Genomic DNA, 24,013 nt, shown 5'->3' on the forward strand with positions numbered 1-24,013 from the left:
TACTTTACCTACATGCATAACACCTGTAGAGCTCCGACACTCCCCAAGGAATATGTTTTATAATAAGTATTTCAGGCTTAACAAAGAGAAAAAAGACAATTGCTCAGAAAAACATTGCTACTGGCCAGTACTGCACATCCTGCCAACATGAGTGTTCATTCAGAGACACAATTAAGTCTTTCAGGAAAGTTTTTCACCAGTTTTACAAGCTTTAACCTTCAGGTGTTCCCCACCTGCAGTAAGGTGTCTGTAGCATGAGACCCTCTCAGCCAGTCACACACCTCCACTGTGTGAGCTGAATCCTCCTGCTTCACTCAAGGATTCAGCTTGTTGCAGAATAATGGAGTTTTAGTTCTTTTTGGCAAATAGGGAATCAAACATGCCAACCACACCTTTAAACCTTTCACAGAATCCTAGAGTGGTTTGGGTGGGAAGGGACCTTAAAGCTCATCCCATTCCATCCCCTGCCATGGGCAGGGACACCTTCCACTGTCCCAGGCTGCTCCAAGCCCTGTCCAGCCTGGCCTTGGGCACTGCCAGGGATCCAGGGGCAGCCACAGCTTCTCTGGGCACCCTGTGCCAGGGCCTCACCTCCCCCACAGGGAACAATTTCTTCCTAAATGAACACAATGAACAAGTTTCTTTTGATGAACACAAATGCTCACCCACTGGCTTCAGCTGAGTAAACAGTCACCAGCTAGGACAGTTCTCACCCTGACACCAAGTTTTAGTCTGAGGGGAACTTTTGCCTGCATTTTGTCACCTTTAGGACTGAGAGGTAGATATGGTCACTGGGTTGCTTCAAATGCCCATCAGCAAAACACAGCATGTCAGCCATTTAAAAAGGTTTTTTACTTTTGGACAGAGATTTGGGGACTATGGAAACTCTGAGCAGGAGCTGGGCATCCAAGAAACCTGCTTGAGTGGAAGTTGTCCCTGTCCATGGCAGGGGGTTGGATTAGGTGGTCTTTAAGGTCTGTTCCCATTCAAACCATCCAGTGATTCCATGATCTACGTGTCCTCCTCAAATCCAAGTGCTGATACCAGCACATTCTGAATGAATTCACCTGTTGTCCATCCACAAGAACTTCCTAGGCCAGACACATGGATATAATGACATTTTTAAGGAGCAAACTACACCACATCAGCCCACTGTCAGATTTTTATAGTTTTCTTTGAATTACTCAGCCACTGCCAGCATTAGTGACAAGACATTTGCCTGGAAAGTCCATGCAATCATGTCAGCTCTTTCACTCCTAAAACATCCCATATTTTAACTGAGTTTAAATGAACCCTTCCACTCCTTTGGAGAAAGTCTCTTGGCTGTGTGGTTACTCATATACAACACCCACTGCAATACATTTGTGTACAACTATAAAAGGAGAAAATATAATCACTTTATTTTCAGTATACAGACTAAATCCCACCATAAAATCAAGATAATGAGCAAGCACACATGAATAAAACACTCAGCACTTAAGCAAACCCCCCTTTTGCCATGTCTGTGTTTCTGCATGGCTCTTGCAGCTCTCCAGCATTGCTCCCAAATGTGGCTGCAGGAGCAATCCTCCCTCTACTCCCAAAAACACTCCCAGTTTGCATAAAATGCTACATTTTCCTGTATGCCTTGAAATACTAGTTAGGTACAACACTATTTCATCATCTCTGCTCCCAAGCTATGTCCAGTCCCACTTCCACCCTGACATCAAAGCCACAATTAGTTCTACAAGGAGGTAAAATCAGCAGGTTGTAGCAATACAACTCTTCAGAGGTGCAGAACAATGGCAAAGTGCAGCACAGACAGCAAGACAAATGCTCAACAGCTGTACCACACACCTGCACACCATCACCTCTGTAAAGCTCTCTTCATGATGTGACTCCTTCCTTGTCAGACTTTTTCACATTAAAAAAAAAAAAAAAACAACAAACAGCCCTTGTCAAATTTAGCCCATTTAAAGCTGCCAACAGAACTGGATTCCATGTGCTATCAATGGGCATGTTATTGCTTGTAGTAAATTGGAGAAATTTGGACCTACACACGAGATTGGCTTGCAAAGCAGAAAGGTCAGCAGAGGCCTCTCAGCAGTTGAGAACTGCTCAGCTGGTATTCCCTGCACCCTCCACACTGGCTACAACACTGCAGTCCAAAACACATGCTGTACCATCCTAGAGCAATCAGCCCATCTTCTCTGGCTCCTATTCAGAACACAAGAGCACTCAGTGTAAAGTGTCACAGGTCATTTTTGTAAGTCCATCACACTCATCTTGGCTCGGTCACCCAAAAATGGGTGACAGGGCTGTAATGGCAAAGCAGTGCCAAATCCTCTCAACACTCATGTGTCACCACAGTGAGCTGGTATTTTTGCAGAGCTATGAACATGCCCAGCAGAGCAAACACATCCTCACTGGATTTTCCAACTGCCAATGACCTACCTCACCCAGGTGAACTTGGACAATCCAACCTTTACACCTTGTGCCTCTAAATGAGTGTAAAGTTTACAACTGAGTGTCTTCAAGGACTAATAAAGCAGTTCTTGGGATTTCTGCCAAGCCAACACTGACTCAAAGGCTCAGTACAAACTCCCAGTGTTACATGGGAACACCAGGCCATTCCAGACCCCCAGCCAGTCCTCACAGCTCACTCCCTAAAGTTCCTTTCTTTGCTAACACACCCTGACTTCACAGCCTCTCCTGCTAACTATACTCTTCAAATCAGATCTGACTGCAACTGCTGCTCTTAACCTAACAAGTACAGAATGGATAGAATAATTCCTGTCTACTGCTGCTCCAGATGCAATGCTACCTATAAAAACACAACTAATTCTGCCAGCAGAGGATCCAAACCAGCACTGCTCTCCAACAGCAGTTGGGTGAGGGGGGGCTGCAGATTGCCAAGGCTCCAGGCTCTCCACACCACAAAGTAAGGTAGTAACAAGCAGCCTTTCAAACAGCATTGTCTCTGTATTTTTCTCTACCATTAAATCCCTTTTCCACACAATTTAGTGAGTGAACTAGAGGCTTCTCTGGAGCAGTGGAAGAAAAGAGATGGCAAATAAATAACAAATTTTAAGAACTAGGCCAATGGTTTTACAAAGTTTTCCTTTTTGGTACCAGCACTGAGCACTGCTCGTTTCCAGGTGGAGAGAAATACAAAACACTTCAGTCTCTCTGTGAGCTTAAAGTCCAAGTGACTTTTGCACAATCTGCTTGGCAATTTTGTTGAACTGTTCTCTGTCTTCCCGCCACATCTTGGAGGCGTCTACATTGGCTCCACTTTCATCATTTGGCTCTGAAATGAGAAAGACAAAGGAAGGTGGGCAATGGAGCTTCTTGCTTCTTCAGAAATGCCACTTCCCCAAGGCTTTGAAACATTTCTCCTCCTTGAGACTGCAGAAACACCACTAAAGCAATGACAGCTCCTGGATTCCCAAAAGCTTCTGATTTAAGTGACCACAAGAGAAAGGATATCACAACAAATTCGAGTTTAGGCAAGAAAAAAGTGGAACAGGAGCAGGATCTTCTTTTGTTTGTTGAGCAGTGGAGCCCCACCATGCACATGGCAAACACAATGGGGCACCCCTAGTACTGTCAAGGCCTTTTAAAACTGCATGTTTCTCCCCACAGAACATTTTTTTTTCTTGTTCTCCAGTTTCTCAAGACACAAAGTCCCTCCAAGCAGGCCACCCAAACAGGCTGCCACTTGTTGGGATGGCTTGTTCTATTAACAACCAACAAAACAATCCAAGGAAACCCACAGAATAAGCTTTCACTTGTGCAACATCTTTCATCTGATGACTTCAGAATGCTTTAGGAAGCACATGGAGTGCTGAAGTCCCAGGAGCTCCCCATTTTGTATGAAGGTAAGCTGAAACCCAGAATTTACCAGGGCAGCACATAGCAGGACTCCATCCTGGGATTCCAGAAGGCACTGTCATACTCTGCTCACTTCCCTTGACACACCAGTTCACACACACCCCTGCCCAGTTCATGGCAGGATCTCAGGCTCCCATCCTCCTCCACATGATCCACCTTAAAAGCCAGCAGGTGTGCAGGCCACCCAGTTTGGGAAACTTGTGCTTACACTACCTGCAGAGCCAGGGCTGAGAGTTTTCCAGTACCCTGAAAGAAGATGACCACTGGTGTTTTAGCCTCATTTCTCCAAAAGCCATGGGAAACCAGGATGCACAGGCAGGGAATGAGACCAGGTGACTCCCACACTTCCCAGTCCAGGTAAGGCTGCACCACAAACCAAGCTCTTGGAAGCCATGGGAATCCCACAGGCACTATTTGTCTGCACAGCTTCCCAGCTGCAGGTTACTATTCCAAAGCTAAAACAGTCCCATGCAGGAATCTGTTGCTTACTCTCTGGTCAAAACCAGGTCTAAGGGACATGGCTCTGCCCTCTTCAGGCAGTTCAGTGGCTGTGTCCACTGTGTGGAAAATGATCCATCTTTCAGAGAGCTGTACATGACAGAGCTGATCCACAGCCTTGTAAGATTTAGAGAAAACTATCTGAAAGGCTCCACAAAAAGTTTTTCACTCTTCTTGAGGTCTCTTCTCAAGAAGCCTTCCTCTGAACCAGAGATGGCAGAGTGGGGCACATTCCCAAGCTAGGAATAATAAAGAGGAATAGAGTGTGGTGGTTTCTGGCCCAGAGGCCTTGGACTCCAGTTTACTGTACTAGTTAGGTCTGATAACCCATCAGCTGCCAAAGTCAAATCCAACACAGGCTGTAATCCACAGCTGTAAAAGCTGAATGCACAGCACAGCAAATACAGAGAGGGTTTTGTCCAGGAGCAAGGAGCCAGTTGAGCTTCTGGGACCACCTGACTCATCCCTACTGTCTCAGTAGTGGAAGGAAAGCCTTGCAGTAACCCCAAACAGCAACAACTGTCACTAATTGCATTTTCCCCAACCTTTCTCAGAGCACTGGTTTAAAAATTAATAAATGAATACCAGGGCTTTAAGAAGTGTGGTTGCTGCTGCTTTCCACATGCTTTGCTCAGTGAACAAAGCAAAAAGCTCCCTCAGGAAGGGCAGAAGGACAGAGTGCTCACCTGCCAGCATGCTAACAACTGACAAGAGGATCTTCTCCACGCTCTGCACGGGACTCCACCGCTCGGCGCTGCTCTCGTATCCCATGGGATCATCCCCAGGAGCATGCAGGATAGAGATGCACACTCTCCCATCTGGGTAAACTGACAAAAAGTACAGAGGATTGCTTGTTACTTAGTGGAAATGCTCAGCATCTCCAGATCAGTCTTGAGAATAGATCAGCCTTGAGATTTGGCTCTTCTACGATTAAAACTAAATTGAGGTTTAAATTTCCTCTTTAAGCAAGAGGACACAAAATCTGAAAGACAAAAACCTAGGAAAAATAGAAACCAAACAGAAACCTGATGGCAGCACTTGTGTTATTTCATAATCAGTGACAGGCTCCATGGAAAAAATGAATGATGCAGCCTGGTGGAATAAAGCAAGAATTTATGCACAGACAGAGCTCCAAGCAGGTAACCATTCCTACTTAAATGGAAATGAATGCACTGAATGCATATTGGACTCCTCCACTGGACTGTGACCATTAAAAGCATTACACAAAGGAGGGAAAAGTGTTATATTAGATATATTATAAGCATGAGAAAAAGTGTTGTGCTAAATATATTATGAATAGTAGAACTGTTCTTTTTTTGAACATTACTGAGGTGCAATCAGAAGAATTCCCACTACTCCTTTCTTTTTTTTTTTTTCTTTTCTTTAAGTTCAGCTGCAATAAAGCACCTGGAAACAAGTAAACCTATGAATTAAGGATCCAGGTGCTTCCCCTCCCACCTTTAGCATAAGCAACAGTACAAGTTGTTTTCACAGAGACTGGACTCTACTGACTTGGTAATGAAACCAAACAAAGGTTGAAGAAGCACCACAAAAGAAAACACTGCTCTACCAACATGGCATAATTCTCCTGCATGACAGGCTCCTGAGGAATGACACCTTTAGTGCAATAATTTCAGGGCTTCTACTCTTCAGGTGACCAATCTGGTGCAATTGCCAGGGAAGCAAGACAAAACAAGGTGGGAATGACTGCTGGAAGCAGCTGTGCTCATTTCCAGTTCCTTCCATTCACCCAGCACCTAAGCACTGTGGAGGACTTTTATTTACAGTCCTTCCTGCAGCTCCAGGCTGGCACTGGAGCTGGTCTAACAGCAGCTGGAAGAGCTGAAAACAGCAGGTGCTGAATCAGCACTTCTTGCAAGTCAGGAACCCACTGGCAGAAGGGATTTCACTGGTGAGGGAGTCTCCTGTCTCTGTGCAGTGCCTCATTCAAAACAGCTGGAGCTCAGCAGCACAGCCAAGACATCAAAGGCTGCTTCCAGGAAGATGCATGGATCTCCTCTCCCTCTGCTCAGGTGAGACTACCCCTGCCCAGCTGTGGGGCCCCCAACCTAAGGATGTGGAGCTGTTGGAACAAGTCCAAAGGAGGCCACAGAGAGCTGCTCTGGAAACAGGCTGGGAGAGCTGGGAGTGCTCAGCCTGGGGAAGAGAAGGCTTCAGGGAGATTTGAGCCCTTCCAGGGCCTAAAGGGGCTCCAAAAGAGCTGGAGAGGGACTGGGGACAAGGGGCAATGGCTGCACAGAGGGCAGGGCTCCCTGAGAGGATGGTGAGGCTCTGGCACAGGGTGCCCAGAGAAGCTGTGGCTGTCCCATCCCTGAAAGGGATCCAAGGCCAGGTTTGACAGGGCTTGGAGCAACCTGGGATAGTGGGAGGTGTCCCTGCCCATGGCAGGGGGTAGAACAAGATGGGTTTTAAATGTCCCTTCTAACAATCCTTCCCAAACCACCTCTGATCCTATGATCTCCCCACATTGATGTTCAGTGCCAATGCAAGCAATGCCACTGAGCACTACTTAGTGACTTTTGCCAGAATATCTAAAAGGGTCATTTTAATGTAAGAGAAGACTGGCATCTCAATTCCCCCTTCACAAAACATAAACTGCAAAGATGAGGAGACACACCAGACTTTTAAAACATTTTCCTTGTGATTTCTCACAGGGGGAGGAATAAACAGAAAAAACAAAGCCCAGCCACCCCTTTCTGGGTAGAAGCAGCTCACCACAACCCCAGCTGAGGGCAAAGATTCAAGTGTCTACTTCAGGTGATCTCAGCTTCAGATTAAGAAGACTCCAAGCCACAGGGCTTTAAAGAGCTGACCATCCAGTGTGTTCCAATTATCCCATGGAAGAAACACCCATGTGTAAAGCCACTCTTTAACACAGGAGCCAGGCAATTTGTGCTTCTCCACACCCCACTCCTCCTGGCAGTGCTGCACACAACACAGCTGCAAGCAGTGAACCTCAAGCCAAGGCCACAGCTGGAGCTGCAGGGACAAGGATTTGCTCACAGAGACCAGTCCTGGCAAGAACTTTGGGTCCAAGGTGCTGACATGGCTACACTGCTTCCAAGTGCCAAAGTGCCCTGTTGTGGACATCAGAGCTCCAGAGGTGATGCCACACTGCCTTGGGGATATCCACACAGCTCTATGCTATGACATGCAGGTGTGTCTTCCACAGGAGAACAGAAAGATGTGGATTAAATGGGCAAGAACCTGCAAAAGTGGTGCTTCCAGAACAGAGTAGCAGGGAAACTTCAAGAAATTGCAAAAATCCTTGTATGTAGGGTGAAATAAATAGATTCCCAGCTGAGATTATGATCTGTGTTCTCCAAGTGCAAGAATGTCAGCTGAAGAGGAAGTATTGGGCAGGAGAGCAGCATTTGCCTTTTCCTGCTCTTGAGAGTCAGAGACCTGACAGCCTGAACACAGATCCACTGGGTAGTAACAAACAACCTTTGCACAACCCATATTGATTCAGCAGATGTCAAAAGCAATTATTTTACACAGAATTCCAAGGCTGATTGCAGAAAGTAGCAGTCCAGGCTGCAAACAGGGGCTTAAAGACCTTTTTTTCATGTCCAGGGCTCAAACTTGTTAGCTGTACTTCTTGTCACTGCAATTACTCCCACTGAAGAGCCTTCAGATAAAATTGTCACCATCATCACAGATTCACTAAGGTTTGAAAAGATCTCTAACTCAACCACCATCATAGAGCAAAGGCCAGCAAAGTCTTAATGTTAAACACTTGTAAATGTGTTGTCTGCTCTGACAGAGCACTCTGTATTTCAGAAAGATCCCTTCAGAAATGTTAAGCCTGTGATGTCATGGAGCAAAAGCCATGCTGCCTAATGAAGCTGCACCCCTGAACAACTTTTCAGTCATTAAAATAACACCAAAATATCTAAATACAAGCCATGGAGCAAGACTGAGTTCCTGGTGTGTTTGGACAATGTTATAAAGCACATGGTGGGATTTTTGGGGTGTCCTGCATGGGGCCAGGGGCTGAACACCATGATGCTGATGGGTCTCTCCAAACTCAACATATTCTGTGATTCTGTGTCTGGAAAGAACCTGTATTAATTCACTAAGTCTCACAACCTGTACAGATTTAAAGGCATGTGAACTGCAGAAATCCTTGTTGGACAGTTTATGAGGAAGTGTTTCATGAGGAATAATGTGATAAAGAAAAAAGGACCCCAAGAGCAAAACAGCTGGGCAGCTGAACATTCATGCTGCCTTCTCAAGGCTGGAAAGGGAGAAAACCACCCTGGGGAAGGATGGCAGATCTCCTGCTGCAAAGATTTCTTTTTAAGTTGCACAAGCAACCCACTCCCACCCCATGCATCCTGCTGCATCAGACTCACTGTTGGGATGGAACATCTCACACGTGAACCTCATCTTCGGAGGACTCAACGGGTAATCCAGTGGGAAACTCAGGATAGCAGGGAAAACCCCATACTCAAAACAGGTGTCTTCAGGACCCCTAGGAACAGATAAAATGTTATGCACCAAAGTTTTAAACAGCTCTTGCACCCAAATTCTTGTTTAATGAGATGTGTGAGGCACGGGTTGTATCATCTTCTCCAGGAAACAAAGAGTTAAGGTGCTCTTACCCCACACCTCATAAACTTAAATCCAAATATGAGGCTTGGGAGGCGAGGGGGAAATCAAAGCTTGCACACTAAATTACTAGGAAGGTCACAACACTGTTTAATTAGCAGGGTGTGTCTGGATATAATTGGAGTATCTGGCTCCAAGGCATGTTCCAGGATTTGAGTGTCTGCACGTCAAGCGAAAGCAGAGGCAGGTGTGGGACTCCTGGGCCTTTGAAGATACTGTTATGCTCTACAAGACAGAGATGTCAAATGTGGAGCTCAAAATTCATTTATAAATGCCACAGAGATCCCAACTGCCAGTATCTAGTACAACCACACAAACACTTATCACTGTCTGATGCAGAAAGCACAGCAAAGGTTTGTAAAAATAAAAACACAGCCCAGAGAGCATAATTGTCAGCAGAGATGCAGGACAACAATGTGTCTTTGCAGACTTCAGGTAATGAACTTGCCCTCCCTCGAGTGCAGGTGGATAACAAATGGCTTCATCAGGGCTCTTGTAGAAACATTTCCTTATTGTGTTCAGAATCTAGTTCAAAGTGCAATGGAGTTGAGAATATAAAGACAACTATTTTACCCTGCCTACATAAAACACTTGTGGAAAGTGAGCGAAAAACAACTTTATTAGCCATGATTTATTCGAACTTGATGAACCATCTGGAAGTTGTAACACAAACATGATTTCCCTTGATTGGAAAGATGACTAAAAAAATCTTCAGTACTGAAAATTGTTGCCAAGGAAACCTCATGTATTTAGTAAAAAGCCATTCAAACAAAGGTTCCACTGTCTGGGAAATAAGGGTTAGAAATATATTCATGCCTCCTCCCAATCCACATTCTCCATGCCAGAAAGAACATTAAATTTGGGGAGCAGCAAATCCTAAAGCCCTAGACTTACTGTTTCAAACTTTGGGATTCAAAAGACTTGTCTGGTAGGTAAACACAAGAACTGTGATTTAAATGAATATTGACACTGGCAGGTAAGGTAAGAGAAATGCACCAACATTCTGCAAGAATGAAAGCTAAACCATCTCATCCACTTTGTTTCCTTTCTGGCCTTTTCCCTTAATTTAGTCAGGATTCAATTCACATCTGAGAGTAAACTGAATGCATTTTTTCCTGACCATTTTAATTCCAGCTGCATTTTAAAGGCTTATTGTTGAACTTCTGAGAGTATGTACATACAGGCATTGAAAAGCTGGTGGGTGTCTATGTTCTGTTTTGAGAGCAAACCCACAGCCTTAAGGGCTCTTCTGTCAAATACACTCAACCCAACATACTCCATTTTAGCCCTGCATTATGTGAGCAAAATGCTTTTGTTTTAGCCACTCAGCGCTGCCAGGATCAACTTCAAAGAAATTATTAAAGTTAATCCAAGACAGCATTTGCAACTACAAAACACTCAGCATTTGAACTTGACAGCATCACTTTTAGCTCACAAAGGACATTGGCAGGGCCAGGGAGGTAAGAGCATGGCAGCTGCTGCAATCACCCCCCTGCTCTGCACTCACTCCAAAGCTGACAGAAGACAACGCATGAAAATGAGAAGCTCTGACCTCCAGGAGCTGGATGCAAGGGGCAGAGAAGAGTGGTGGGTATCTTCCAAATAGGAGAGAGAAATTCCTTGAGGAGGACACCTAATGGGAGTGGTTTAGTTTGGAGAAAAGGCTCCTTGGGGGAACTTTCTCCTGCAACTCCCTGACAGGATGGTGCAGCCAGGTGGGGGTCAGGCTCTGCTCCCCAGGGACAAGAGACAGGCCAAGAGGAAACAGGCTCAAGTTGAACAGGGGAGGTTTAGGTTGGATATTGGGAAAAATGTCTTCCCTGAAGAAAGGGATTGTTGAAGCCTTCAAGGGTTGTTCAGCCTTGGCACAGGCTGCCCAGGGCAGTGGTGGAGTCACCATGCCTGAAAACATTAGAAAAACATGTGAATGTGGCACTTGGAGACATGGTTTAGTGGTGGATTTGTCAGTGCTTGGGGGATGGTTGGATTTTGATGGTCTCAGAGGTCTTTTCCAACCTTAACAATTCTGTGATTCTAATTCTATAATCACAGCTTCACATACATTTGCAAATGGCTTATGTGGAAAAAGATGCTGGAAAAAACACCAAGCCCCACAATCATCAGATGCCCAAAAGGGGAATGGAAACAAAAGTCATAAGCCTAATTATAGATCTAATTACCTTTCTAAAAAGCTTTGTGATAAGTTGACTTCAATTTCTACTGTTTAGTTTTCAAGCAATCTTTAGGCTAATAAAGCTCTTAACCATCATGTGCTTTTGTGTCTTTTGGGGATAAACTTTAATAGCAACACACACTTGCACATGCCAGCCAAAGGGGGCAAAACTTGGCCTTGAAATGTGAAATCCATGAACACAACACAGCCTGAAGGACCTCACGCAGTGCTAGGGAATTGAGCAACATAAGCAAACTCTCCTGAAATGATGTTGCAAAGATCTGGCTTTCAACAACACTCCCCACCTCTGATCTTCAGAAAGGTTTCACATGGGTATTTTCAGCTCTGTTCCCATCACACTCATTTTAAGAGTGTTAGATCTGGTCTCTCCTTTATTTTATTATGGTCTTAACATTTATATGTTTCCCATTGCTCCAGCATTGCTGCTGCAGACAAGAATGCTGGAGATACAAATTATTATTTCCATTATTTAAAAATGCATTATTTTATCTCCAAGTCAAGCTCTTACAGCAATCTATGTAACATTACCCAGCCTACCTTTGAATTGGTAAATGAGAGATGTTTTTTCTCTCTTAAGTCTCTTTAAAAAAAAAAAAAAATTAAGTGTGTCATTATATGTGCTCTAGCTTTATATAAATTGGGTGAAGGAAAAAAAAGTATTCTGTTCTTTTCACAATTATGTTTCTTACCATTTGCACTTCATCTGCCTAAAAATCTGAAGGCAGCTTTACTCCCATTTTCTCATCTGCACACCTCATTCCCTGAATCTCACACAGCACATTCAAGATTACAAAACACTGGAGGAGATCACCACAGACAAATACAAACAAGTCATGTAACTTTCTTTCCAAAGGTATTGCAAACACTGCTACTAACAGGATTTGTAAAGAGATGAAAGTAACCAAATGTGTTTGGGGTAAACATGTTTCTATTGTATCACAGCTTCAAAATTGAGGAGATCTTAAAATATAACTTTATTATGACACACACACAATGCAGAAACCAAAATTAAGGCACCTCCGCCTCTCATTTTACGCTGACAAAGACCTGAAGCTCAACACTCAGCACTTTAAAGGGCTTTCAAGTCTGCAAGCAGCTCCTCTGTTCTTTAAGGAGCTGATGGGAAACATCAGAAAAGGTATTTTCTAGGCAATTCAGAAGTACTTCTGAGTGTCCCTCAGGAAACCTCTACTCAGCCACAACACTTCTGCTAGAGGAAGTACCAATAAGCAGGAATTTCCTTCCACGTTCCAAGAAGTGCATTAAATCCTCTGGGACTTCCACACTTCCAAGCAATCACAGCTGTCTGACCTGAAACCTGGCCCATTACAAAGCAAATGTGCTGACTATGTCTCTTACAGAAAGCATAAAGACCCTGCAGCCAAAATCTCTGGTGTCAGGCAACAAAACAACCTATTTCCATGCTAAGTGTTTATTTTCAAGGGACTGAGCTACCAGGAAGCACAACCTGTTATCCCAGGAGAAAATCACTGCACATAAGCAGAGGCATTTGCCAACTCTTGCCATCAATGAGCAAACAAGCAGTGGTAATGCAAACCTCCACTCACCAAAGTCTAAAATAACTCTTGCCATGCAGCAGGATCACCCACACAGCTGGCTTGTGTGGAATAGGGAATTTGCTACAGCTCACTGTGCTTTGGTGCTGGTTGCAAGCCTGAGCCCAAGAGACAGAAATCTTGTTTTTCATCCCTAGACAACACATTCCAAGCAAACCAAGCTAGGAAAACTCTGCCACCCACGCCAGCTGAGAATCTCACCAGTCAGCACTGGTGGTTGCAGGGAGAACCTGCCCAGATCACAGCCACTGCTTGCTGCCCCCAGAGTCCTCTGGGACAAACCAGCCCTGGATGGAGGAAAGGAAATCACCAATTCCTACCAAAGGAATCCTGAAATACAGAGCCAGGACCTACCCTAACAACAGACCACCAGCTTCAAGATGGACTGAAGCTTCATCATCTTTTAATTATGCAGTGTTTGCATAAAATGTCAGATGTGAGTGACAAACATATTTTTTCCTCTCCTCTAGCATTTTAGAGCTTTATTTTGTAAAAAAATCCCCTTATTCCTTGTACTCAAAGTTCCCAAAGAAGGTACAGCATGAGCAAGAGAGAAGACAACCTGGGCAAAAAGATTTTGCCTTTCCATGGCAAATCTTGCTACCAACAACCACACCCATCAGCAGGGGAGCAGAAGAGAGAGAACACAGCCTTGTAACAGTTTTCATCACCCCCAAAACACAGCAAGTCAGAGCTGTTCAGCAACAGAAGAGTGAATCTCTTCTACACAAAACCACTGCATCCAACTCTTGACAACACCAACTGATTCATAAGTGTAAAGAATTTAAGATTAATTTTCACTTAAATTTCAATACTTTTTTCTGATCAAAACCTTTCCATATTTCAAAAAAAGTCAGAATAGTAAGTAAACTAATTTTAAACATTGATTTTTTTATTCCTGTCACTAATAATCTGTGTATTTTGCTCCACTCAAAACTTATCCTGTATTTGCACTAAGGCAATGTTCCAACAAGTATGTGTGATCTTCAAGCAACTGTTTGTTTCCCACTGTGTTTGTAAATGTAACATATATTCAAGAGAATCCAAATGAGGATTCCTGACAAATCTGCAAGCTCATTATTATGACTGCTGTACAAGAAGTTATCATAACAAGTTGTACACATCACCAATGCTGCCTCTGTCACTCTGTTTAAAGTCCAAATGGAATTCTCTCTTTGGACCAGTGGAGTTCCCAGCCCAAGGCAGGCCAATGTTGATGTCACACAGGATAGTATTTTTATACATTCCTGCTCTCCTAGAAGCTCATCACAGCAACTGCTGATTTCACACACCAAGCAGTATTAACTCACATGATCAAGGCTTCCCATTCAAAGAAGTTCTCTTCATTCATGGGACCTGTGAAACAGAACAGAACAATGCTCAGTGCTACCTGAACACAAGCTTACAGCTCCAGAGTGCACAAACCCTGCTCAGCTCCTCACCTGCCACAATCCCTTCTGGTGGGTTCAGGGTCAGCTCTGCAAAAACACAAACACAAGGAAGATTGAGGTGATTTGCAAGCCCAAGCATTTCAGGGGGTGTTTGAGTGGCCATGGCTTAGCACAGGGGCCCCACCACCACTGCTGATGCAGGATAGTATTCCAGACTAAATTATTTGGCACTCTGGGGCTTTTCAGCCTCCAGACATGGGATCACTGAATAGGTTGGAAACGATGTCTATGATCATCAAGTCCCCCACCTTCACAGAGGCAATAATTTAAACCTGAGAAGGAAGACAAAAACATTTCACAAAGCCTGGGAAACACTCTACTCTTGCACCTCTGTGGTGTCTCCTGGATACCATAACAGCCTCTCTGCACCCATTCAGGTTTGATGCAGCTCAGTGCAAAACCCAGAACATAAAAACAGAAGAAGCAGACACATGAGAGATTTGATAAGTAGTTCTGTTCACTAAATTCAATCCAACTCTTCCTGAATGGCCTGGAAAATCTGAGTTAAAAAAAAAAACAGAAGCAGCAATAAAACAGCCACAGCTGCACAGGCAAGTTTGGATCTATCAATCCTTGCTTTCTCTAGGAAATTGATACAATTCCAAATTCATTAATCAATCTTCAGCATCAGCCCCTTCAAGCTGCTGAAGGCCAGTACACCATGTGCTGATAAAATAACAACCAGATTTCCTCCTACCTAGTGGACTGATCATCAGTTTCTAGTTTCTGATGTTCTGCAGGGAGGCAGCAGCAGCTGAGGCACAGCTCAGCCACAAACAGGCCAGCAATGGGCCAGCAGTCCTGGGGGCTCAACACCAGCCCCAAGGCTTCCAGGGAGCCATGGGACAGCTGCTGGAGCTGGTGGCAGCTGGTGACACTTCCAGCTGCTTATCCAGCACAGTGTTTCCACACCAGTGGCCAGTAACACACAGAGCACAGCCACAAGAACCACCACAGGCATTCCCACACAGGAAAACAAACAGGAACACTGACCCATGGAATATGTGAAGTCACAAACCAATAAATGAGACATCTGACCTAAATTCTGTTTAAGCTGTAAGTGAAAACTATATTGTGCTGCACAGAACAGATTTCTGTTTTATAAGAGCTCTGTTATTGCAGGATTTGAAGAAGATGCTGATATGCATTGCTAGGAGAGATCATGAAACTCTTCTGTTTGCTCAGAGTGCCCTTAACCTTGGCACAGCCAAAGTCCAGCAGCAGATTGAAACTCAGCCTTACAGTTTTCCACACATCCTGGCATTCCATGGCAGGTTTTTCCAGCTTCACAGTGGGTCTCCAAGAGCTTTTCTTGTTGATGTATTTAGTCAGGAAGAGGGAGATGTCAAATGCAGGAGCTCCTGGAATCATTTTGCTCCATCTTGTGGTTCTCTCTAAGAAAATCCCTCTGATGTTTCCTACAAGTTCCCTGGAAAAGCTGACAGCAGTCCCTGTAGTGGACTGTGTCATACAGCACTCCACTCCAAGGAGAACTGCAGCAATGGAAAGAAACAGCCAAAGCCCATGGAGCAAAGGGCCTTCATGAGGACAGAGGTTCAATTCTCCACTTTCTTGCTCAGTACCCTCTCACAGAAAGGTTTCCCTCCTTAAGGATCAGGTAAAGTAGAAACTGGGCATTCAGGAGCTTTGATTTTGAGTGGCTGCTGCTGCTGCTGCTGCTGCTTTTCACTGAGAAAAGAAAAACCCCTTTTCCACGGGGATGGTGACATCCTACCCTGTGATTTCACCAGTTATTCAAAAGAAAACGGTGAACTCAGTTTTCAGAGAGGCACAACATGAACCACTAGGAGCTGACACAGCATCAGCTGCTACAGCTCACCAGAGCCTCCAACACAGGGTCACTTTAAAGGAATGTCAGGGAGGATGGTGTCTAATTATTTCCAAGTGAGCAGCAGAAAGCAGTGAAAGGCTAAAACCAATGCTCTGATGACATGCAGAGCAACTCTGACAGACCAGCTAAGGCAAACAGTCCCCTCAATGCAGAAATTTTCCCTAATAGCCAATCTAAACCTCCCCAGGTGCAACTTTTTATTTGTTCCCTGGGAGCACAGCCAGACCTTGTAAGCTTAAAACAGAGCTGACTCCAGAGAAGTGTGTGATGCTTCTGTCAGGAATTCGGGGCAGATTTGCTGCACACACAATCAGCACCTTCCTCTCCATTTCACTGCTCTTTGAGGAGTCATTATCAGCCAATTACACCTTGGAGATGGTTCTCAGGAGAACTGAAAACACACCTTCTTGTTAAAGTGCTGAAGAGATTGAAAATATCATCCTTAAAAGAGAAGTTCAACAGTAAGTTTCCTAAAAACTGCAGGTTTAGCAAATTAAAAGCCCTGGACTCAAGAAATATGGGCATTACAATCCACTGCTCTGTACTGCAGTTCTTGGGTCTCTAGAGATTTAATTCTTCCACAAGAACCCATTTTAGACTTGAAACTTCAGCCAGCATAAAACATCTTCAAGATCTTGCATCAAGAAACAGTAAACACAAAAAAAAAGGTTTCCATCTCTTAACTGTCATAAATAAAAGCTACTGAGAGACTTAGGTCTTAATACTATTATACATCTAGAATTACCAACAGACATATGTGCTAATAAAATTGATGCCTTTTTTTATATCTAGTTTGTTCTTGGTTTTTTTGGTTTTTTTGTTTTTTTAAAGCTTTAGCCAAACTGGTTCTGGCAGAGTAAATAGTAATCTGAGAAAGCAAAAAGTCAAACACGCAAAGATGTAAATGAGGACAAAAACCCAATCTGTGTCATCTGGATGTTCACAGCCACCTTCCTTCTTCAAAAGGAAAGAAATCCGGTGCAATTTCACAGCCTCTTCCAAAATGCAGTCATAAATCTGGGCTCCAACAGGTAGAAACTCCTCACAATGTCAAGAATTTTTCACAGAAGGAAATGATAAATCTTTAAATTACGACTTAAACATGTGCACACGTCCACAGAAAAAGATGAAAGACAAAAATTGAAAAAGGAAAAAATGGAAAGAATTAGAAGTCTGGTGAGGAAAATACACCCACCAGCAAGGCACTGACTGCCAAACACCACTGTCATGACTAGAATTAACTAAAGGGAAGAGACAGAGGAGAGGGAAAGTAAAGAATAAAGATTGTGTTCATAACTTTGTACATAACACATACAAGATTTCATCCAAGGTGAGCAGTCAGGAGAGAGTCACTGAAATCTGCCTCACTGCTCTGCTGCAACTCAGGTTTCCAGAAAGCACTGAGCAGTCAGCCACTGTGAGCTGCATTCATTTTCCACAACACTGAGCTTTATTGGGCATGGGAAAGTGCTTGTAAAGGCAGATCACAGACAAAACGTTATCTCTGCTCATGGCTAGTGTTACCCTGGGAAACCAGGCAGATTCACTTAATGTCTGCCTGTGGCATTTAAGTCAAAATCTTTCTGGGGTAATTTTATATCATTTTTCCTAAAGATTTCATTCATGCAAGACACTCTAGTAAGATCTCTGTGGAGTTTTTTTGAGACTTAGGGCATAGATAAGAGAGGACAGAAGCAGTGCCAAGACTTTCTGTGGTTGTTTTTCAGGTCACTGCCTCTGGATTACAAGAGGAAAATGCAGATTTCTAGGGCACACACTGTCAGCACAAACTTTACCCACATAGCTGTGGAGTTTGCTCACCCCCTCCAGCTGTCAGTGGCAGCAGCCTGAGCTGGGTGGGAAGCCCTGGCTGCCCAAACACCTGTGACAGCTCAGCTTAGAGACCTGTGCTCTGCACAGCAGCCTGAAAACAGGCACAGTGTTGGCAGGAAACGTGTGTCTATAAATACTCTCTTTCACACAGGCTGGAGAGTTCCACTAAATGATGACAGAAACAACTCCCCCATCCCTGGACAGCCCGGGGAGCACAGTAAGACCTTCCTGGAGCACAAGGCCAGTTCTTTCAGCCCAGCTCTCTCCATGCCCACCAACATTTCTCCATTCTACTTCCTTGCTGTAAATAAGAACTGGAGCATTAAAAGCACCTAGGTAAACAAATATTTCTTGCTGACAAAAGGCACTTTTGGTCACCTCTCAAACTCATCAGGGAGCAGATGAGCCATCCCAGGAGAACTGGGATTCCCAGAGAGCCCCAGCAGGGCTCTGGTCCCTGTGCTGAGGATCACTGCTCACCACCTCCTGCACTCACATCCCAGACTGATTTTTACACAAACAAGTCTATGTCTTTCATTACTAAATTCGAGTTTAAATCATTTCAGTAACCACTCTGCTTCTATTAAGGAGTTCACAGAATAAAAGAATTGTTGGAATTGGAAGAGACCTCAAAGCTCATCCCATTCCACCTCCTGCCATGGGCAGGGACACCTTCCACTAGCCCAGCTTGTCCCAAGCTCCATCCAGCCTGGCCCTGGACACTTCCAAGGATGAGGCAGTCACAACCAGAAGGTATCTGCCCTGACAAACACCTCTAAACACCTTTGATGTAACAGACCTCTGCAACAGAGACCTCCACACCTGTACTCTGTCCCATCTGGAAAATATAACAGGGAAAAACATCAAAATGACTGGCGGCTCGCCCGGGGCTCCAGCCTCCCCCTGCCTAAGGAGGCACGGAATCGCGGAGGTGTCACCGCGCCCGCGGGAGGGTGGCGGCAGGACCCCCTCCCCGCAGCCTGCTCAAGGCCGGCAGCGCCCCGCACCCGTGCGGTGACCCTCACCGCCGCCCCGGGAGGAGCCCCACCGGCGGCCCGGCCTGCCCGCCCCGGCCCCGCCCGGCCCGCGGGCCCTGCCGGGCTTTGGGAGCGATCCCGCCGGGAAGGCAGCGCCAGGGGCCCAGCGAGCGCCACTCACGCTTGTACTCGGCCATGAGCCGCTTCAGCGCCGTCCCCGCCATGGCGCGGCCCCGCCGGCGCTTCCGGGTGCGCGGCCGGAGCGGCCGCCGGCGGGGCGGGCCGGGGCGGCGCTCTATCCGCCCGCTCGCCTCTATGGTAGCGCCGCTCCTCCCGCCCGCCGCGCCGCGCCTGGCGGGAACCGACCGCGAACTCGCTGCGGGAGGACACTGCAGTGTGATAAATGATCCGTGTTAATCATAGAAGTTTTGGAGTTTGTATAAATCAGAATACTTGAAATAGGAAAAGAATATGGACCTAGATAAAGGGAAATATATGATTAAACTCACTCTGTTTAAAACCCACCTGTTATGAATATTGTGTATACCAGTTTGTAAAAAAACAAAAAACAAAAAACCAAGGGTTTTCCATAGTCTGAAAGGTTTTTTTGCAGAATCAGATATCCTGCCTTGGTGTAATCAATTGCAAACTATTTGCTAAAGATCAGGCTTCCTACTTCTCCCGTTTTTTATCTACCAAGACCAGATGATTACATGACCAATTGTCCCAAGAGCTGTCCCACGGAAGTTTGGAAGTTTCTTTGACCACCACTACTTACCTTGCAGAATTACTACAACACAACAATAACAATTATTGATGACTACAAGGAAAACCATCCTATAAAAAGGGAGCTGCAAACCAAGTTTGGTGGAGTGTGGAGTGGGCAGTGACCCCTCACGTTCTCCCCAGCGCTGCGTTGCTCTGTCTATATAGAATAAATCAATCTAAATTTTGCTGAATATCGAGACTTGTTTCTCATTTATAACACAGTGAATGTGGAAATCCGGGAACACACACGGGATCCGCGGGATATCCCCCCCTCCTCCAGCTCACCAACAACGTGGAAAAGGGAATAGGAGCCTTTCCAGCGAGATTTCAGCAAGCAGGAGCATGGCTAATGTGAAAAAATGGATAGAGAAAAGGCTGATTGTGATTCCGTGGAGCACCAGTTGAAATTCCTGAGTTGAAATTCCTTTGGAACAGGCTTCATGGAACCCAAAGGACCATACAAATAATTAAACCTCAGCAAGGCTGGAGAGGCAGGAGAGCAGTTTATTATTATTTATCATTATTATTTTGAAGACACCTAAATGTCTCTCCTCACTTACTAGCTCTTCTGCACAATTCAGTGACATTAAAAGGCTTTCCCCCGCCCCCATTTACCAAGTTTACCTACCAAAAAGGTTAAAAAGAAATCTGAGCTCACAGAGAAAGAGTCAAAGTAAGGGAGCAGGGCAAAGGGATAGATGCTGCCCAGCCCTCAGCAAACACCTGGAATTTCAGTGATGGGATTTTTATAAGCTTGCACCACAAAAAAAAAAAAAAAAAAAAAAAAAAAAAAAAAAAAAAAAAAAAAAAAAATACAGCTACTCTATCACAAGCATTTAGTTTTTGGACTAGCTGCTCTGCTACCTCCAGTTCTGCAATAGTGCAGGACAAAAAAAACCAAAAAAACCCAAATATTTCTGCATTAAGGTATATTTTGGCTGACTTTATCATAACATGAAAAAACACATGTAAACCTGAAGTATTTAAATCCTATCCTAAGTATTGTATTGTGTTCTAGCTCCAGTCAAGGGCACGATGCTGCCCAAGGGACTGACTGAATTTTAACATGAGCTAAAAACTTAAAACCTGTTTCTCTGTTTCTTCTCTCGGGTGCATCTTAAAAGGAAACTTTTATGCTCACACTTGGTATGAAAATACATTGAACTATTTATATAATTTGAGTTAAAACAGAGGGGCAAGACCAACCAGAGCCAGGAATGAACACTCAGGGTCACACTCAGGGTCTCAACACATGGATAAATGCATAGGCCAAAAGTTTAAGGAAACAAAAAAAAAAATAATACAAACAATACATTAAAAAAAGGCTAACATCAGTGAGACAACACACATAACTTAATCTGATTTTAAAATGGTTAAATTCAGACACAAAGATACTATTTTGACTCCTGCACCCAGAATGTCAAAGACAACAAGCAACTTTGGTAAATATCCTCAGAAGTTTCAAAGAGCCCTGTGTGACTGGCACGTTCATTTGTTCCCTAATAAAACAGCAAATCTAGGGACAGACAAGAGAGTGAGGTGTGAAGAGGATCCTCAAACTGTTCTCCAAAAGATGCTGTGCCTTAGCACCCTCCACCTGTCTGCTGATGGTACACTTCAATCGTGTCTTCGTGTTCCATCTCCAGCTGTGGGAGTAACACAGGATTTATTTTAACATTTGAAAAAGATGGAAACTGTAATACAGAAAACTTAAAAAACACGTGGTGACAAAAGCACTTGGCTCTCTGCTCCTAATCAGAAATAGAGCACTTCAGGAATAACTTTAATTAACTAAGACATGAAATACTTTCCATCAGTCACCCTGAACAAATTTGTTGGAACATGCTAAATTCACAGCAACTATTTCAGGATCATTTTGATTTTAAGCCCCTTTGATCATCACTCAGACATCTGAATATCTGTGTAGCAATTTGCAGTAAGAGTGTTTTTCATACCAGTGCAGGTGTGTCTTCTTCTTTAATTGGCTGTCCATCAAACAGGAACATAATGTGCTTCAGTGACAAGCCCTGCAAGTTCAAAGTTATATATGAGAAACCACACTTGTGTTTCTGAATCCAAACTAAGCATTCATGGATTTACTGTCAAAACACATGTTAACAAAATTAACACTCAAAAGACAAGGAGGATGACAGAAGACAGATTTTGATTCCAGCTTCTTCCATGTGAGGGTGGGGACACTCTGGCACTAAGAGAAGCTGTGGCTGCTCCATCCCTGGAATTGTCCAAGGCCAGGCTGGACAGGGCTTGGAGCAGCCTGGGACAGTGGAAGGTGCCCCTGCCCATGGCAGGGGATGGAGAGAGATGGGCTTTAAATTCCCTTCTAACCCCAAAGCATTCTGTGATTCTCTGATTAAGATTTCACCACCAGGACACTGAGCATATTTGTCTTGCTGTCTACACTGAGGAAGGTCAAATGCTGGTGACTTTATGTTGCCCTTAAAACCTGAGTTACCACACTACTGAATCCTGTTCTGACAATGTTTAATCACATGAGGAAGTCTTTATGCATTAGGGATTGAGGACCTTACTCTGCCCTCTAAAATCCTTCAAAATCCATGTGATGCACACTTCTGTCACACACAGGAATGCTAAAATTCCCTGTATCTATCCAAAAATCCAGAGAGGTGTCAGAGCAGGGCAAAGAGTAAAGTTTGAATAAGTGAAGGAATGATCTTGCAAGGGCAAACAAAATCCACGTCCATTTCCAAAGCCATTCACATGCCTACCCTCTGCTGTGTGTAAAGCAGAGGCATTGGGAGCTCCAGGCTCAGGAACTGAGCTGTGGGGATTCATCCTTCCCCAGCTCAGGATGGCACTGAGGAACAGCCTGTGAGCACCTGTGGAGGGTTGTGAGGTTACAACCTCCAGTGCTCTGGGGCATAAACTTCGTTGGGTTATCTTCTAAATAAGCAAAGCAGATAATAGTTAAAAGGTTATTTATTACACAGCACATCAGTCTCAAAAGGCAAAAGCAAAAAGCAATGGCAAATGCAGTGGCAGTAGCAAAGCAATAAGTGAATAGCTAGAAGCCAGAATGGCTAAAAGGAACAACTCTCCCCAATACAAACTCTTATACAGGATTTTTCCAACAAGGTAAGATGCAAACTCAGACCACCACTCCCTAACCTAATAGAATTCTAGTTTCTTAGCACACCAGGTTATGTATAGAACTATACATACAACTTGCCTTGTTCTATCTATAAAATGTAAGCAATATTCTTACTCTAGCTCTATTATGTCTAAGTTCTGTCTACAACTGTGGGCCTGGAGTCCCTTGCTGAAGATATCAGTATGTTTCAACCTTCACTAGAACTCACTCTGCTACTCTGCCATTTGAAACCTTTCTCTTACTAAAAGCATTAGAATCACCCTAAAATTACTGACTTACTTCTACTTAAATGCCTACTTTATGTGTGAGTGGCTTAATATACTTTAATCCATCCAAAGGCTTTAATTCAATCCCTGCACTCTGATTTCTCTCGGAAGAATTCAGAGAGACCCCTGAGTCACTGACTCCCAACAGAGAAGAAAACAACCCATGAGAAAGCTGGAGCATAGCAGAATTTATTTTTCACCGCTTTCCAAACAGAAAATGCACTCCAAGGTGATGCAGTTTTTAGAGATGACAGGACTGAGGGTCAGTGATTTGTCTCAGAGTCAGGATCGGAATTGGAGGAGGAAGAGGCAGCTCCCATCCAGCGATGAGAAGAACTCCACACGGAGGAGCTGCCAGCATCCCAGCTCCTCATTCTCCCGCACACCTGGAGACCCTCACGCTGCCCACCAGGATGCGGGCAGAGAAGCAGCGAGGGCTCCACCAGCAGGGGCAGGCGGCCGGGATGGCCGAGCCGCCGCGGCCCTGCGGGAGCCCCTCACGGGCCGCGCCCGCGCCCACCTGCCGGCCGCAGTACGCCGCCATCAGCTTGCTCAGCGGAGCCTGCCGCTTTATCCTGAAGTGCACCACGGAGCCGTCCTGCCCGACAACTCTCAGCTCGATGTGCTCCTTCTCTGCTTCCACGCCATCCTGGATGGAAAACTGCAGGGCGCGGCGGGATCAGAGCCCGGGCTGGGTGAGCTCCAGGGTCCCGTTGGGGACACGCATCACCTCGGCCGGCCCCGCAGCCGCCCCCGGCCGGGACAGCTCGGGCGGTACCGCAGCCGTGCCCCAGGACGCGGAGAGGCGGCCACTCCTCCCGCCCCTCCCTCCACTCCTCCCTCCCGCTGCCGTCCCCGCCTCACCCGGCGCTTCTCCTCCGACATGGCGGCGGGCAGCGGGGGGCTGGCCTTGGGGGCGTGGCCAACGGCCAAGGGGCGGGGCGGGGCCGCGTGCCGGC

At 45.1% G+C, this 24,013-nt stretch overlaps 2 protein-coding genes across 5 annotated transcripts; both read right to left on the reverse strand.

Moving 5' to 3' along the window:
* Positions 1 to 1,377: 1,377 nt before the first annotated feature.
* On the reverse strand, positions 1,378 to 21,680 carry UBE2G2 (ubiquitin conjugating enzyme E2 G2). 4 transcript variants are annotated; one of them, XR_013775418.1, is made up of 7 exons: positions 19,072 to 19,180; positions 14,220 to 14,255; positions 14,088 to 14,133; positions 8,751 to 8,869; positions 5,058 to 5,198; positions 2,279 to 3,289; positions 1,378 to 2,096 (listed from the first exon to the last, which is right to left on the reverse strand). XR_013775418.1 is itself a non-coding variant. In XM_079314683.1 (6 exons), the coding sequence occupies exons 3-6, from the start codon at positions 14,126 to 14,128 to the stop codon at positions 3,177 to 3,179; spliced, it is 414 nt and encodes a 137-aa protein (XP_079170809.1). In that variant the 5' UTR covers positions 14,129 to 14,133; positions 14,220 to 14,255; positions 21,614 to 21,680; the 3' UTR covers positions 1,378 to 3,176. The 4 variants fall into 4 exon arrangements, 2 of the variants coding, with proteins under 2 accessions (XP_079170809.1, XP_079170808.1); XR_013775419.1 differs by having other exon boundaries at positions 1,378 to 2,101; XM_079314683.1 differs by lacking the exon at positions 19,072 to 19,180 and adding an exon at positions 21,614 to 21,680 and having other exon boundaries at positions 1,378 to 3,289.
* Positions 21,681 to 23,227: 1,547 nt separating this feature from the next.
* On the reverse strand, positions 23,228 to 24,013 carry LOC306806196 (uncharacterized protein). Its single transcript, XM_079314684.1, has 2 exons — positions 23,919 to 24,013; positions 23,228 to 23,715 (listed from the first exon to the last, which is right to left on the reverse strand). The coding sequence occupies exons 1-2, from the start codon at positions 23,937 to 23,939 to the stop codon at positions 23,425 to 23,427; spliced, it is 312 nt and encodes a 103-aa protein (XP_079170810.1). The 5' UTR covers positions 23,940 to 24,013; the 3' UTR covers positions 23,228 to 23,424.

This window comes from Erithacus rubecula (assembly GCF_903797595.1).
Source record: "Erithacus rubecula genome assembly, chromosome: 11".
In the NCBI taxonomy this organism is placed as follows: domain Eukaryota; kingdom Metazoa; phylum Chordata; class Aves; order Passeriformes; family Muscicapidae; genus Erithacus; species Erithacus rubecula.

Coding starts and splice junctions, on each gene's coding strand:
- UBE2G2 (XM_079314682.1), bottom strand. CDS start 19,114: ATGGCGGGGACGGCGCTGAAGCGGCTCATGGCCGAGTACAAGC. Junction 14,256..19,071: donor GCTCATGGCCGAGTACAAGC/GTGAGTGGCGCT, acceptor GTGTTTTTGCAG/AGCTGACCCTGAACCCACCA. Junction 8,870..14,087: donor GAATGGGAAGCCTTGATCAT/GTGAGTTAATAC, acceptor ATCTGTTCCTAG/GGGTCCTGAAGACACCTGTT.
- LOC306806196 (XM_079314684.1), bottom strand. CDS start 23,939: ATGTCGGAGGAGAAGCGCCGG. Junction 23,716..23,918: donor TGTCGGAGGAGAAGCGCCGG/GTGAGGCGGGGA, acceptor CGCGCCCTGCAG/TTTTCCATCCAGGATGGCGT.